The sequence below is a fragment of the Schistocerca piceifrons genome, chromosome 1 (assembly GCF_021461385.2).
Source record: "Schistocerca piceifrons isolate TAMUIC-IGC-003096 chromosome 1, iqSchPice1.1, whole genome shotgun sequence".
Classification (NCBI taxonomy): Eukaryota; Metazoa; Arthropoda; class Insecta; order Orthoptera; family Acrididae; genus Schistocerca; species Schistocerca piceifrons.
In genome coordinates, this window is record NC_060138.1 from 237,648,859 (window position 1) to 237,663,367 (window position 14,509).

At 48.3% G+C, this 14,509-nt stretch overlaps 1 protein-coding gene across 1 annotated transcript in view; it reads left to right on the forward strand.

Moving 5' to 3' along the window:
• The window catches only part of LOC124804157 (4-coumarate--CoA ligase 1-like), a 68,152-nt gene that overhangs the window by 20,248 nt on the left and 33,395 nt on the right, over positions 1–14,509 (forward strand). The window contains exon 6 of the mRNA XM_047264734.1: positions 10,206–10,484. Coding sequence (XP_047120690.1) covers positions 10,206–10,484 — 279 coding nt within the window. The remainder of the gene's footprint in view (positions 1–10,205; positions 10,485–14,509) is intronic.

A 14,509-nucleotide genomic window follows, 5' to 3' on the forward strand; every position in this document is an offset into this window, starting at 1 on the left:
AATCAGGACTCCCGGCAATGGTCATCCTGACAGGTGGCCCTTGCTGAGGCTGGGTTGCGCCCGTGGGGAGAGCCTCTGGTTGGAGTGGGTGGTATTGGGGCGGACGTTTCGCAGATGAAACGTCAACATGCATCAGGTCACTCTGTGGCCGCGTCTTCTAAGAGGAAAGGTTCTGTCTCTGTCTCTGCATCTGGTTCTGGTACTTCTGTCTTCCTCCCCTTGGCCACTCCCTGGGAGGATGGACAGGCCAGCCGGCTTGGGGCGAAATACTTCCCCCACTATTTAGTCTGTTTTCGGACCGATGGGGGGACGTTCGCCACCTCCAAGCCCATGTTCTTTGTACAGCATACCGAGGATATCTTCGGAGAAATTGAGGCTCTTAGTGAAACGCATTCGGGGTCCATTCTCATAATGACCACCTCCACTACACGGTCGGTGGTGCTCCAGGCATGCGTTCGACTAGGGGACATCCCAGTGTCCATTGTCCCACATCTGGCGCTCAATAGGACGCAGGGGATTATTTTCCATTGGGACCTCCTGCTGCAATCTGATGAGGAACTCAGGGCCAACCTGGAGCGCCGTGGCGTGCATTTCGTACAGCGAGTGCAGCGCAGCCACAAAGATCATTGCGTCGACACTGGGGCCTTTCTCCTCGCCTCCGAGGGGGATGTTCTCCTGGAGAAGGTAAAGGTAATGTGCTACTGGTGCGATGTGCGAACTTACGTCCTGCCTCCTATGCGATGCTTTCGATGTTTGCGCTTCGAGCACATGTCGCCACGGTGTGAAGCTGAGCCCCTTTGTGGCGATTGTGGATGTCCTCTTCGTGAGGGACATACATGCACACCACCATCTCGGTGTGTCAATTGTCCTGGCCTCCACTCGCCTAGATCTTTTGACTGCCTCACATATCATCCAGTGATGTTGACAATGTTGTTTGCTTCAGTCATATACACTCCTTCCGCAGTATCCTCACCCCTATCCTGTCCCCCCTCCACCTCCTCACCCCATCCAGGGTCTATGCTTCTGCCTCCAAATCCCTCCCTTCCACATCCTCCTCCTTCGCGGCCCCTGCCCCCTCTGCCCCAGGGGCCACCCTCCCTCCTCCTCCTCCTCCTCCTCCTCCTCCTCCTCCGCCGCCGCCACCTGAGAAGCGATCCTCTTCTCAGACGTTCATCGGGGAAACGTTACGGACCCCAGCTACCAAGGTCTGGCGTTCAAAAAAGGACCCCAAGTGTGAGGGCTTTCTTCGGGTCCAGCCCCCACAGCCCACCATACCTTTATCCCCCTCTCCACCCCGGCGCGCCTCGTCTGATGCTCCATCTGACAGTCGCTGCTCCTGGCCGTTCTCAGATTCGCCGGGACGCTCTGCTGCGAGGCGCTCAGCTGGCCTATCGCTGGCGAACGATGCTGCCCCTCCTGCGCAACCGAGGAATGTGGCTGCAGCTGGCGACGACTCGATGGAACAGCATCCGCCTCCCGACAGTTGTAGCGATGTTCCCTCGAAACCTGGCCATCCACAGCTGTCGAGGTGACCAGCTCTTCACCCGTTTCATTCCCCCTTTCTCTGATTCACAATGGCTCTGTTACATTGGAACATAAGAGGTATTCGATCTAATCGGGAGGAATTACAACTGCTCCTCCGCCTGCACTGTCTGCTCATCATTGGTCTCCAGGAAATGAAGTTACGCCCAACTGACTGTATTGCCTTTACCTACTATACCTCCGAGTGATCTGACCTAACCCCTGTGGATGGTATTCCATCTCATGGTGGGGTCATGTTGCTCGTTCGGGACGATGTCTATTACCATCCCATCCTATTGACCACCCCACTCCAAGCAATAGCTGTCTGTATTACTCTTTCTGCATTTACTTTTTCTGTTTGTACTGTCTACACTCCATCATCATCCGCAGTTAGTTGGGCTGACATGATGCACCTGATTGCTCAGCTTCCTCCGCCGCTTTTATTATTTGGCGACTTCAATGCCCATCATCCGCTTTGGGGTTCTCCTGCATCCTGTCAGAGAGGCTCCCTCTTGGTGGATGTTTTCAATCATCTCAGTCTTGTCTGCCTCAATACTGGCGCCCCGACTTTCCTCTCGGACTCTACACATACCTACTCCCACTTGGACCTCTCGATCTGTTCTACCACTCTTGCCCATCGGTCCGAGTGTATGTCCTTTCTGACACCTATTCGAGCGACCATTTCCCCTGTGTCGTTCGTCTCCTGCACCGCACCCCATCCCCATGTCCCTCGAGCTGGAACATTCCGAAAGCTGACTGGGGACTTTACTCCTCCCTGGCGACCTTTCCGGACCAAGATTTTCTCAGCTGTGACAGTCAGGTCGAATATCCCACTGTTGTTATCATCAATGCGGCCGAACGTTCCATTCCTCGTACTACCTCTCCTTCAAGTCGCGTTTCAGTCCCCTGGTGGAATGAGGCTTGCAGAGACGCTATCCGTGCACGACGACGTGCTTTACGCACCTTTCGCCGCCATCCTACGCTGGCGAATTGTATTCATTACAAACGACTCCGAGCGCAATGTCGTCGAGTCATCAAAGACAGCAAAAAAGCTTGTTGGGCCTCTTTCACAAGCTCATTTAACAGTTTTACTCCCTCTTCTGTCGTCTGGGGTGGCCTGAGCCGGCTGTCGGGCATTAAGGCCCACTCCTTAATACCTGGCCTGACTTCTGGTAATGAGGTACTTGTGGACCCTGTGGATGTCTCCAACGCCTTCGGCCGCTTTTTCGCGGAGGTTTCATGCTCCGCCCATTACCACCCTGTCTTCCTTCCCAGAAAAGAGGCAGAAGAGGCTCGGCGACCTTCCTTCCACTCACTGAATCTGGAAGATTATAATGCCCCCTTTACCATGCGGGAAGTCGAACGTGCACTTGCACTGTCGCGGTCCTCTGCTCCGGGGCCAGATCCCATTCACGTTCAGATGCTGACACACCTTTCTCCGGCAGGCAAATGCTTTCTTCTTCGTACCTATAATCGCGTCTGGACCGAAGGTCAGGTCCCCATGCGTTGGCGTGAGGCGTCGTTGTTCCCATATCCAAACCCGAGAAGGATAGACACCTTCCTTCTAATTACCGCCCCATTTCTCTTACAAGCTGTGTCTGTAAGGTGATGGAGTGCATGGTTAACGCTAGGTTGGTTTGGATTCTTGAATCTCGATGGCTACTTACCAATGTTCAATGCGGCTTTCGTCGACGCCGCTCCGCTGTTGACCACCTTGTGACCTTGTCGACATTCATCATGAACAACTTTTTTCGAAAGCGCAAAACGGTAGCTGTGTTCTTCGATTTGGAGAAGGCTTACGATACCTACTGGAGAGGAGGTATCCTCCGCACTATACACAGGTGGGGTCTACGTGGTCGCCTGCCCCTTTTTATTGATTGTTTTTTAACAGATCGAAAGTTTCGGGTATGTGTGGGTTCCGTATTGCCCGGCGTCTTCCTCCAGGAGAACGGAGTGCCTCAGGGCCCTGTTTTGAGCGTAGCTCTTTTTGCTATAGCGATCAATCCAATTATTGATTGCATTCCACCTAACGTCTCCGTCTCTCTTTTCGTCGATGACTTCGCGATCTACTGCAGTGCCCAGAGAACATGCCTCCTGGAGCGCTGCCTTCAGCGTTGTCTTGACAGCCTATGCTCATGGAGTGTGGCTAATGGCTTTTGGTTCTCTGAAGAGAAGAGTGTCAACTTTTGGCGATGTAAAGCATTGCTTCCACCATCCTTACATCTCGGTCCCGTTGTTCTCCCATTCGTGGAGACAACGAAGTTTTTAGGGCTCACACTGGACAGGAAACTTTGTTGGTCTCCGCATGTCTCTTATTTGGCTGCCCGTTGTACACGTTCCCTTAATGTCCTCCGTGTTCTTAATGTTTCATCTTGGGGAGAGGATCGCACTGTCCTGCTTCATTTATATCGGTCCGTTGTCCGCTCAAAGCTGGATTATGGGAGCCTCGTCTACTCGTCTGCTCAGCCATCTCTCTTACGCTGTCTCAACTCCATCCATCATCGGGGGTTACGTCTTGCGACTGGAGCATTCTATACCAGTCCCGTCGAGAGTCTTTATGCTGAAGCTGCCGAATTACCATTGACCTACCGGCGCGACATACTGCTTTGTCGGTATGCTTGCCGGCTGCTGTCAATGCTCGACCACCCCTCTTATCAGTCCTTCTTCGACGATTCTCTCGACCGGCAGTGTGGGTTGTATGTATCTGCCCTGCTGCCCCCTGGAGTCCGCTTTCGTCGCCTGCTTCGACAAATGGATTTTGCCCTCCCTACCACCTTCAGAGAGGGTGAGAGCCCGACAACACCTTGGCTCCAGGCTCCGGTTCACATTCATCTTGACCTCAGCTCGCTCCCGAAAGAGGGTACTCTGGATGCAGTGTATTGCTCACGGTTTGTCGAACTTCGTGCACGACTCGCCGGTAACACCTTTATTTACACTGATGGCTCCAAAACTGACGATGGTGTCGGCTGTGCCTATGTCGTCAGGGATGTCACCTTTAAATACCAGCTCATTGACCAGTGTTCCACTTTTACGGCCGAGCTTTTTGCTTTCTCTCAGGCCGTTCAGTATGTCCGCCGCCACCGCCATTCTCCGTATGTACTCTGCTCTGATTCACTCAGTGCTCTTCAGAGCCTTGGAGCTCCATATCCGGTCCATCCCTTGGTGCAACGGATCCAGCAATCCCTCCATTATTTTGCTGTTGATGGCTCTACTGTTAGCTTTATGTGAGTTCCAGGCCATGTAGGAGTGCCTGGAAATGAGGCTGCTAATGCTGCGGCCAATGCTGCAGTCCTCCTGCCTCGGCCAGCCTCCCTTTGTGTCCCATCGTCTGACATTAATGGGGTTGTTTGTAAGAGGTTTGTGTCATTATGGTGGGATACTTGGTCGTCACTTCAAGAAAATAAGCTCTGAGCCATAAAACCGTTCCCAACAACTTGGACAACCTCCTCCCGACCCTCTCGGTGAGAGGAGGTCATTTTGGCCATGTTTTATTGTCGTGTACCCGTTTTAATCAATCTCGTGTTGTCCTGTCTCTGCCATCTATCCTATAGAAAATTTTAGCTGATGCCACTCGAGCAGCTGCTCGTGTTCTTCGTTTTGTTACTTTGACGGACTTGTCCAAAGACATCTAACTCTTTTAATTATTTTATCTGCGTCTTTGTAAGAACTTTCTGGTGTTCCCCCCTTGAGTTTTACCAGATTATATGTGCACTTACATTTGTGACTAGGCGCTAATGACCATAGTAGTTGAGCGCCCTAAAACCCTACAAAAAACAACTCTTGACAACTTAATTCTACTCGAGACGGCGATGAGTCCTTCTTACGCCGAAACCATTTAGTTTGTGTGTTTTTTGACATCGAAAAGACAAATGACACTTCTTGGAGGTACAACATCCTTCGAAAATTTTATGAGTGGGAACTACGTGGGCGCCTGCCACTTCTGATCCAATCGTTTCTCGAGGACAGGCGTTTTCCGTTATCGCATTGGGGGTGCCATGTCTGGTTGCTTTGTTCAGGAGAATTGTGTGCCCCAAGGCAATGTCCTCAGTGTCACATTGTTTGCCATCACTATCAATGGCATTTCCTCTGCAGTCAGGAGCCCTGTCAAATACTCTTTGTTTGTGGTTGACTTTGCAATCTTCTGCTCATCCTCTGATCTTAAGATGACGACGAGGCAGCTACAGCCGACCATTAGGAGGGTGCAAAACCTGGGCCCAGACAACTGGTTCTCGGTTCTTACCTGAGAAGACTGTGTGTCAGTTTTACTCGTGCTCGTCGGAGTTTTATCAAACCAGAGCTTACAATGGGGAACCGAATTTTACGTTTTCAAAGCACTGTGCGCTTTTTGGGTTTGTTATTTGACTCGAAATTAACATGGCTCCCACATCTGAAAGACCTACGAACAAAAGGATTCCGGTTGTTGAACATTTTGAAATGCCTTGGCGGAAAAACATCGGGAGCTGACAGGTCGCGGCTTCTGCAGTTTTATAGGGCATTTGTTCGACCACGCTTGGACTATGGCAGCTGGTCTACGCATCGGCTCGTCCTTCCTACCTCCGGATGTTAGATGCTGTCCACCATGAGGGCATTTGGATATCGACTGGAGCAGTTTGGACCAGCCCAGTTCAGAGTCTGTGTGCAGAGGCTGGTGAGCCACCACTCCGGATTCGGCGACGTTTCCTTTTGGCTCATCAGACGCTGAAAATCTCAGCGTCACCTCAGTCATTGGCATTTAGTTCAGTGAACCAATCCACCTTCGAACGACTGTTCAGGAATCGGCCTCAAGCGACCTAGCCATTTGGTATATGTGCTACGGTCTGTCTCAAGGATCTGGATCTCTCAGGCATGAAAACAGACACCCAAGGATGGAACGCACTGCCGCCTTGGTGTCTTCAGAGGCCCAAAGTGATTTTAAGCTTGACACAGTACACGAAAAGGTGTACTCCTGATATGGTTTTTACAACTATTTTAAGTATGTACCATAGTTTTATCGTTATTTATACAGATGGATCCCAGCAGGGGAATGCTCTCAGTTGTTCTGTGGTTTTCCCTGATAGGGTTTTTAAAGTGCGTCTTCCAGAACAATTTACAAATTATGATGCGGAATTATATGACATTCTGATGGCACTGGAGATGGTTCACAGACATCTCCATACCAGTTTTCTTGTCTGTTCCGACTCTCTTAGTGCACTGCAAGCACTTCACCAAATGTATCCGGTAGACCCGCTAATTCAGCTCATCCATGACTCCTTACAGCAGCTCCAACGCCGTGGCAAGGAAGTGATCTTTTGCTGGGTATCTGGCTACATTGGGATACAGGGTAACAACATGGCTGACAAAGCCAAGGAAGCATGTTGGGATGAAGCTGTCCATCAATATTCCATCCAGCAGCACGCCATTATCTCATTTTCTGATAGATGTATCATGCGTCAGTGGGAGAACGAATGGTTCCAGGTGTCAGACAACAAACTGCGGTCGCTCAAATCGACCACAAAAGCTTGGCGGACTTCGTGTCAGCCTCGCCGTAGGAAGGAGGTTTTGCTTACCAGACTGCGCATCGGGCATAGCCCTTTCACACATGGCTTCCTCCTCTTGGGGGGGGGGGGGGGAAGATCCACCATTCTGTGAAGTTTGAGGCGTGCCGCTTTCAGTTCAGCATATTTTGGCTACGTGTGTCCTGTATACTGATATTAGGGCAGCCCTCGGTCTCGCTGGATGGTTCATACGGCTCTGAGCAGTATGGGACATCTGAGGTCATCAGTCCCCTAGAACTTTAGCCTTTTATCTCTTAAGTCCATTCGGATTTCACAAATGCTCAAAGTACTGCTTCCAGGCTATTTTCAGTTTCTCTATGTTATTAACATCATCCCCATTTCTGTCATTGTTGCATCCTCTCTCAAATCTCTCCTCTTACTTATTACTACATATAGTATTTTTCTTCTGCCTCTGCTATCTTCTTCCATTTATCTTCACCTCAGTACCGTTAGCCACCATTTTTCAGAGGTCCTAAAGGACCTTCATAGCTACTATATCGCTCCTCCGGCACTCGAAATCTCTACTGTATTTCCCTCCTTTAGGTCATAGCCTACTTTGTCTGCCTCCCACGATTTCGACGAGAGGCTCGTCTTCTGGGAGGACGTTGTGACTTATTGTTGTACATTTATTTATAAAAAACTTCGAGGGACGTGCCTTGGAGCCGATGGCTTTGTAAACTGCATGCTTTTTTCAGATGTATAGACGATGTTTTTTTTGTTTGGCCTCATGGCAGTAAAAATACGAACGTCTTTTTAGAATATCCAACTCTGTCCATCCCAGTATTCGTTTCACGATGGAGGTAAAAAGGATGACTGTCTTCCCTTCCCTGATGTGTTGGTGATGAGGGAGGTTGATGGTACATCGGGACATGCCGTATATAGTAAGCCTACTCACAGTGAGTGGTGACTACAGGCTTATAGTTGATTCCGCTGAAGGGATACTACGTAGCTTGGTTCAAAGGGCCCACGTAGGGCCCACGTCATTCCAGTCCCTGAGTTAATCCTCCTTGAGGTCATCTTCCGTCAGAATGGATGTAGTGAAAGGCAGATCAGGCATGCGTTGCCCTATCGACCAACCGTGCACTGGGTGAGTGACGATAACAGAGTTGGCAGGAAAGTCTAAGACCTTTCTGTCATACGCTGGGAGTATCTCTAACAAGACTGGTCTTATTTTGCCGTAATATTATATGAAATACGTTTTCAAACTGCCATTTAAGATTAAGGTCCTCTTAGGTTCCGTTAAGAATTATCAGGATTTGCGTAAGCCAGGTGTCTGTCGTATTTCTTGCTATTGTGAGATGTCATATATTGGTCAGACTATCAGGTCCGTGGAGGACGGGTGTAGTGAAATGGTTCAAATGACTCTGAGCACTATGGGACTTAACTTCTGAGGTCATCAGTCCCCTAAAAAGAACTACTTAAACCTAAGGCTTCGAACCTGCGACTGTAGCGGTAGGGCGGTTCCAGACTGTAGCGCCTAGAACCGCTCAGCCACCCTGGCGGCGGGGTGTAGTGAGCAAAAGCGTCACATACGCTTAAACAGCGAAGCACATCGACTATTGCAGTAGGTCAGTGTAGGGAATTTAACAACGTGGAAATTCTTGCAGGCACTTCTAACTATTGGGATAGTATTACTAAGGATTTGGTGAGATTAAATTAGCATGTAACCTCGTAAATAGAGATGGAGGTTTTTGCCTAAATTAATCGAGGAATCCTCCTCTCTCTCTACTCAATTAAAAAAATAAAAGAAAAGGAAATAGAGGGACAGAGTCAATGCTAACTCACCAACTGTTTATTAATTTTCACTACCGATAACTCCTGGCGTCGGTCATCTTTGGTTGTGTGGTGGCGCTAGTGTTTACACTATGTGTGTGTGTTTGTTTTATCTTTCCAGAATTGCTCTGTAAATTGAGGTTTTGAATTCACTTGCACAGCGCCTACTTGCTACAGATTTACCACGGAAATGAGAGGGTGGTCACGTTTCAAAATATCTGTGGCTGTCGATGACTGCATGCGGATGACCCCTGTAAATTATTTTTATACGCCGGAAGAAACTCAGGTCTCATATATGGATTAATTGCCATATAGAGCACTGTTTTCTAGCTGTTTCTCATAACCAATCTGTACAGCCAAACGAGTGTATAAAAAAGAGATGAGAGGACATTCATGAAAGTTATGATGGTTCAAATGGCTCTGAGCACTATGGGACTTAAATTCTGAGGTCATCAGTCCCCTAGAACCTAGAGCTACTTAAACCTAACTAACCTAAGGAAATCACACACATCCATGCCCGAGGCAGGATTCGAACCTGCGACCGTAGCGGTCGCACGGTTCCAGACTGCAGCGCCTAGAACGGCTCGGCCACCCGGGCCGGCAAAGTTATGATAATGAGGTGCATAGGTGCATGCAGATGAGGTGAAAAGAAATTTAGGTCATTCGCATACATTTGAGCATGATAGTACATCCATCTGAACGTGCTGAAGCTAAGTATTAACAACTCTCCTTGCATTTCCTAATTGTATATTGTTGTTTTATGATGTAGCCTATCAACCGACTCCTTCCATAAGTAGAACTGAGCCATAAATTTCATTTCTCACCGAATCAGTTCCCTAAGAGATATTATTTCCGCTATAAATTTTTTGGGGTTGTGTGTACAAGACTATTCTCAATTACTTTTAATACTTTTTAAATATGTATCGTCACGTTTCATAGTGAGCAGCACGAAGTCTTTTCTTAGCTTTGCTGATTCTGGGTCCTGGGTTCGATTCCCGGCCAGGTTGGGGATTTTGCTCAGTCGAGACTCTGCGCGTGTGCATGTTTGTGTTTGTGTGTCTCTGTTGTGATGATCATACTTTCATGATCATCGACGCGCAAGTCGTCGAAGCGACGTTAAATAAAGACTTGCACCAGTCGGTTGACATCCCCAGAAGAGGACTCTTGGCGAAAAATGCCGTATTATTATTTCGTTAAGTTAATAGCTTTTCAAGTTACATATTCCCATGCTGTTAGGTGCCAAATGTCTTGCGATTAAGCTTAATCTTGTGGTGTAAAGTTTCTGACGTCCTATTCAGGAATGGCTTACTTTGGCCATTAGAGTAGCGTGAGGGGTCACAGGAAGGTTAGAGGTGCTGTCAGTGTGTTCTTCGGCAGCCCACCGTGATGTTCATGCCGCCGAACCAGTGGCTGTCGCTGCTGCGCCATGCTCCGGAGGGCCGGCTGCGGTCTGCGCTGCAGCGGCTGCGCGTGGGCGTGACAGCAGGGGCGGCGCTCAAGGCGGAGGCGCACGCCTGGATCGAGGCGCGCACGGGCCGGCCGCTGATACAGTGGTACGGCCAGACCGAGGCCTTCCACCTGTGCATGGCGCTCAACCGTCGCCCCCCAGTGCCACCTGGCTCCGTGGGCCGGGTCAATGACGGGGTGCAAGCCAAGGTACTGCATACTGCTACACACTGGCCGGGCGTGTGAGTCCTTTGTGTCGTTTAGCAGTACTTAGTTACTTACATATTCCATAGACCATTAACATAGTTGCCTTCGAATGGACGTGTACTTCACCTGCAGTACATCTACGTCTAGATACATACTCCGCAATCCACCATACGGTGCGTGGCGGAGGGTACCTCCACAACTAGCATCTTCTCTCCCTGTTCCACTCCTAAACAGAACGAGGGAAAAACGACTGCCTACATGCCTCTGTACGAGCCCTATTCTCTCTTATCTTATCTTTGTGGTCTTTCCGCGAAATATAAGTTGGCGGCAGTAAAATTGTACTGCAGTCAGCCTCAAATGCTGGTTCTCTAAATTTCCTCAGTAGCGATTCACTAAAAGAACGCCTCCTTTCCTCCAGAGACTCCCGTCCGAGTTTCTGAAGCATTTCCGTAACACTCGCGTGATGATCAAACCTACCAGTAACAAATCTAGCAGCCCGCCTCTGAATTGCTTCTATGTCCTCCCTAAATCCGACCTGATAGGAATCCCAAACGCTCGAGCAGTACTCAAGAATAGGTCGTATTAGTGTTTTATAAGCGGTCTCCTTTAGAGATGAACCACATCTTCCCAAAATTCTACCAATGAACCGAAGACGACTATCCGCCTTCCCCGCAACTGCCATTACATGCTCGTCCCACTTCATATGGCTCTGCAATGTTACGCCCAAATATTTAATCGACGTGACTGTGTCAAGCGCTACACTACAGTAGTATGTATCTGTACATACATCGCGTTTCAGGCACAAACGTAACAATGAAGTAAATATATTTTTATTCTGCATCACACATACTTCCAGTGGCAATGTAAATAAATGTCTGATGAAGAGAAACTCTTATCCAGAAGAAATGATTCCACATCAGATTAAAATTTCGCTTTACTGTTAGATATTTTATGTTATTGGAGAAATGATAAGAAATTTATGTTCCAAAAATTGTAAATTCAACTGTTTTCAGCCATTGATAACTTCAATACAGAGAAATAAAGGCTATATTTTTCTTTACTACTGTAACTGTGAATATAATTTATCTATACATACTACAATGAATCATTTATGACGAGTTTTAAGCGTGTAAATGCAGATGAGTGAGGTCAGTGTTTTGAACTACATCATGTCAGTATTTGTCTCATTTCGAGAGTAATAATTACACCTATTAGGAGTAGTGTGTTTTCAGGTTGGTTACTACCTCAAAGTACGAATACCAAGAGTATGCCATTAATACGTATCTGCCCCTCGGCAGAAGTTGGGGCTCTGAAGTGTGGACACATGGACACAAAACTTCTAATCTTTACTGCAACGTATACACACTGAGGCATCAAAGAAGCTGGTATAACTTGTGTATTCAAATACAGAGATATATAAGTAGGCAGAATACGGCGCTGCGGTTGTCAACTCCTGTGTAAGACAAAGGGTGTCTGGCGCAGTTGTGAGATCGGTTACTGGTGCTACAATGGCAGGTTATCAAGATTTAAGTGGGGTTGAACGTGGTGTTACAGTGGGCGCAAGAGCGATGGGGCACAGCATCTCAGAAGCAGCGAAGAGGAGGGGATTTTCCCGTACGATCATTTCACGAGTGTACCGTGAATATCAGGAGTCTGATGAAATATCAAATGTCTGACATCGCTGCGGCCGGAAAAAAATCCTGCAAGAACGGGACCAATGACGACTGAAGACAGTCGGTCAACGTGACAGAAGTGCAACTCTTCGACGAATTTATGCAGATTTCAATGTTGGGCGATCAGCAACTGTCAGCTTGCGAATCTTTCAACGAAAAATCATAAGTACGGATTTCGGAGTCGAAGGCCCACGGTTGTACCGTTAATGACTGCACGACACTAGGCTTTACGCCTCGCTGGGGCCTGTCAACACCGACATTGGACTGTTGATGACTGAAAATATGTTAGCTATTCGGAGGAGTCTTGTTTCAAATTGTATCGAGCGGATGCACGGGTATGGAGACAACCTCATGAATCCATGGATCCTGCATGTCAGAAGGGGACCGTTCAAACTGGTGGAGGCTCTGTAATAGTGTGGGGTGTGTGCAGTTGGAGCGATATGGGTTCCCTGATACGTCTAACTACGACTCTGAGAGGTGACACGTACATAAGCATCCTGTCTGTTCACCTGCATCCATTTATGTACATTGTGCATTCCGACGGACTTGGGGAATTCTAGCAGGACAATTCGAAACCGCAGACGTCCTTATTTCCTATTGAGTGTCTTTAGGAAACTTCTTCTGAGTTTAACAACTTCCGCTGGCCACCAGACTCCCCAGACATGAACATCATTGAGCATATCTGGGCTGCCTTGCGACATGCAGTTCAGAAAAGATCTCCCCCTCCTCGTACTCTTACGGATTTGTGGATATCCCTGCAGGACACATGGTTTCAATTCCCTCCAGCAATACCTCAGACATTAGTCGACTCCATGCCACATCGTGTTGCGGCACTCCTGCGTGCTCGTGGGGGCCCTACGCCAGTAGGCAGGTGTACCGGTTTCTTTGGCTGTTCAGTATATATATCTGTGCGTGTGTGTTTTGGACAAAAATATGGAAACACAACGAGAACATTCTTTAACGTAAATACACGAGCTAGTCAAGCCTGCTGGTTGCACTGTTCTATTTTGACCACGAACAGCATCTGCACAATGTCCTCAATACGTAGCAAGTTTCAGTCGCCGTCAGGACTATGTTTTGTATAGCTGCGAGAGCATTATCTTGGCTCTAAGTGAATTGGAATGCGGGCGGAGGTCCTCTGTATGGTGGATACTTCTTTAACTAAGGTAACGAAAATGTTTGGCGCTGTATCGAAGACTTATACTCCGTAAAGAGATAGCGTAAAGCCATCATCTGATATGTCATAATCCAGACGAAAGCGCGTGTTGAGTGATCGTGGCGGATGGTCATTGAAGAGGATTGTGAAGAGGAATAAGACTGGTGAACTGGAATTCAAAAACTACACATCAGTGACGCAAATGGCCATAACAGGGAAAGGTGGCGCAGAAGTCGTAAAGCATGAACTATGGAGCGATGGAAGAAAGTCATTTCGCCGGACGTATCTTGTTTCACACTGTTTACATCACAATAGTGAAACATGGGCAGGATTTGGTTATGATTTGGACAGTGACATCGTGGTAATCCGTGGACCTCATGCTCATTCTCCAAAGTCACATTGCTACTAAATGTGCTGATCAGGTCCATAACAAACTACAGCGTTTGTTTCTCAACGATGAAGCTTTGTTTCAAGAAAACAGCGCAGTTGCTCACACAGCTGGCACCTTCCAGGATTGGTTTTATGGTTCAAAATGGTTCAAATGGTTCTGAGCACTATGGGACTTAACAGCTGAGGTCATCAGTCCCCTAGAACTTAGAACTACTTAAACCTAACTAACCTAAGGACATCACGCACATCCATGCCCGAGGCAGGATTCGAACCTGGGACCATAGCGGTAGCCCGGTTCCAGACTGAAGTGCCTAGAACCGCACGACCACGCCGGCCGGCACCCAGCCAGGAACAGAACGGTTAGGAATCCGCCACGCTGACCGCGCGGATCCTAGGCGGACCTCCAATTAGCTTTCTTTCCGTATGTCACTGGACATAGTGCACGTCAGTGCAAAAGTCGTCGATAATGCCCTGTGCGTCTTGTTTCGATTCGCTTACGGTACCTTTTGTTGACAACAATAATGCCGTATTTGAATCGTTGTTGTCATATTTGCATTCAGTACTGCTCTGTTCAGTGTAGGGTTTTGTTTTCCGGCAGTGCTATTCGTGCGTTAACAGTACAATGGACAGATTTACTAATGAAGAGTTGGCCGATATCCACCTCGTGTATGGACCCATTGAACACAATGGAAGAGCGGCACAGCGACGCGAAGTTGAGCTGTTCCACAGTGACGGCGAACACGTGAGCTGTACATAGTCGCCTTCGAGAAACGTAATCGTGTGTTTTATGCTGTACGTTTCGGCAAGTA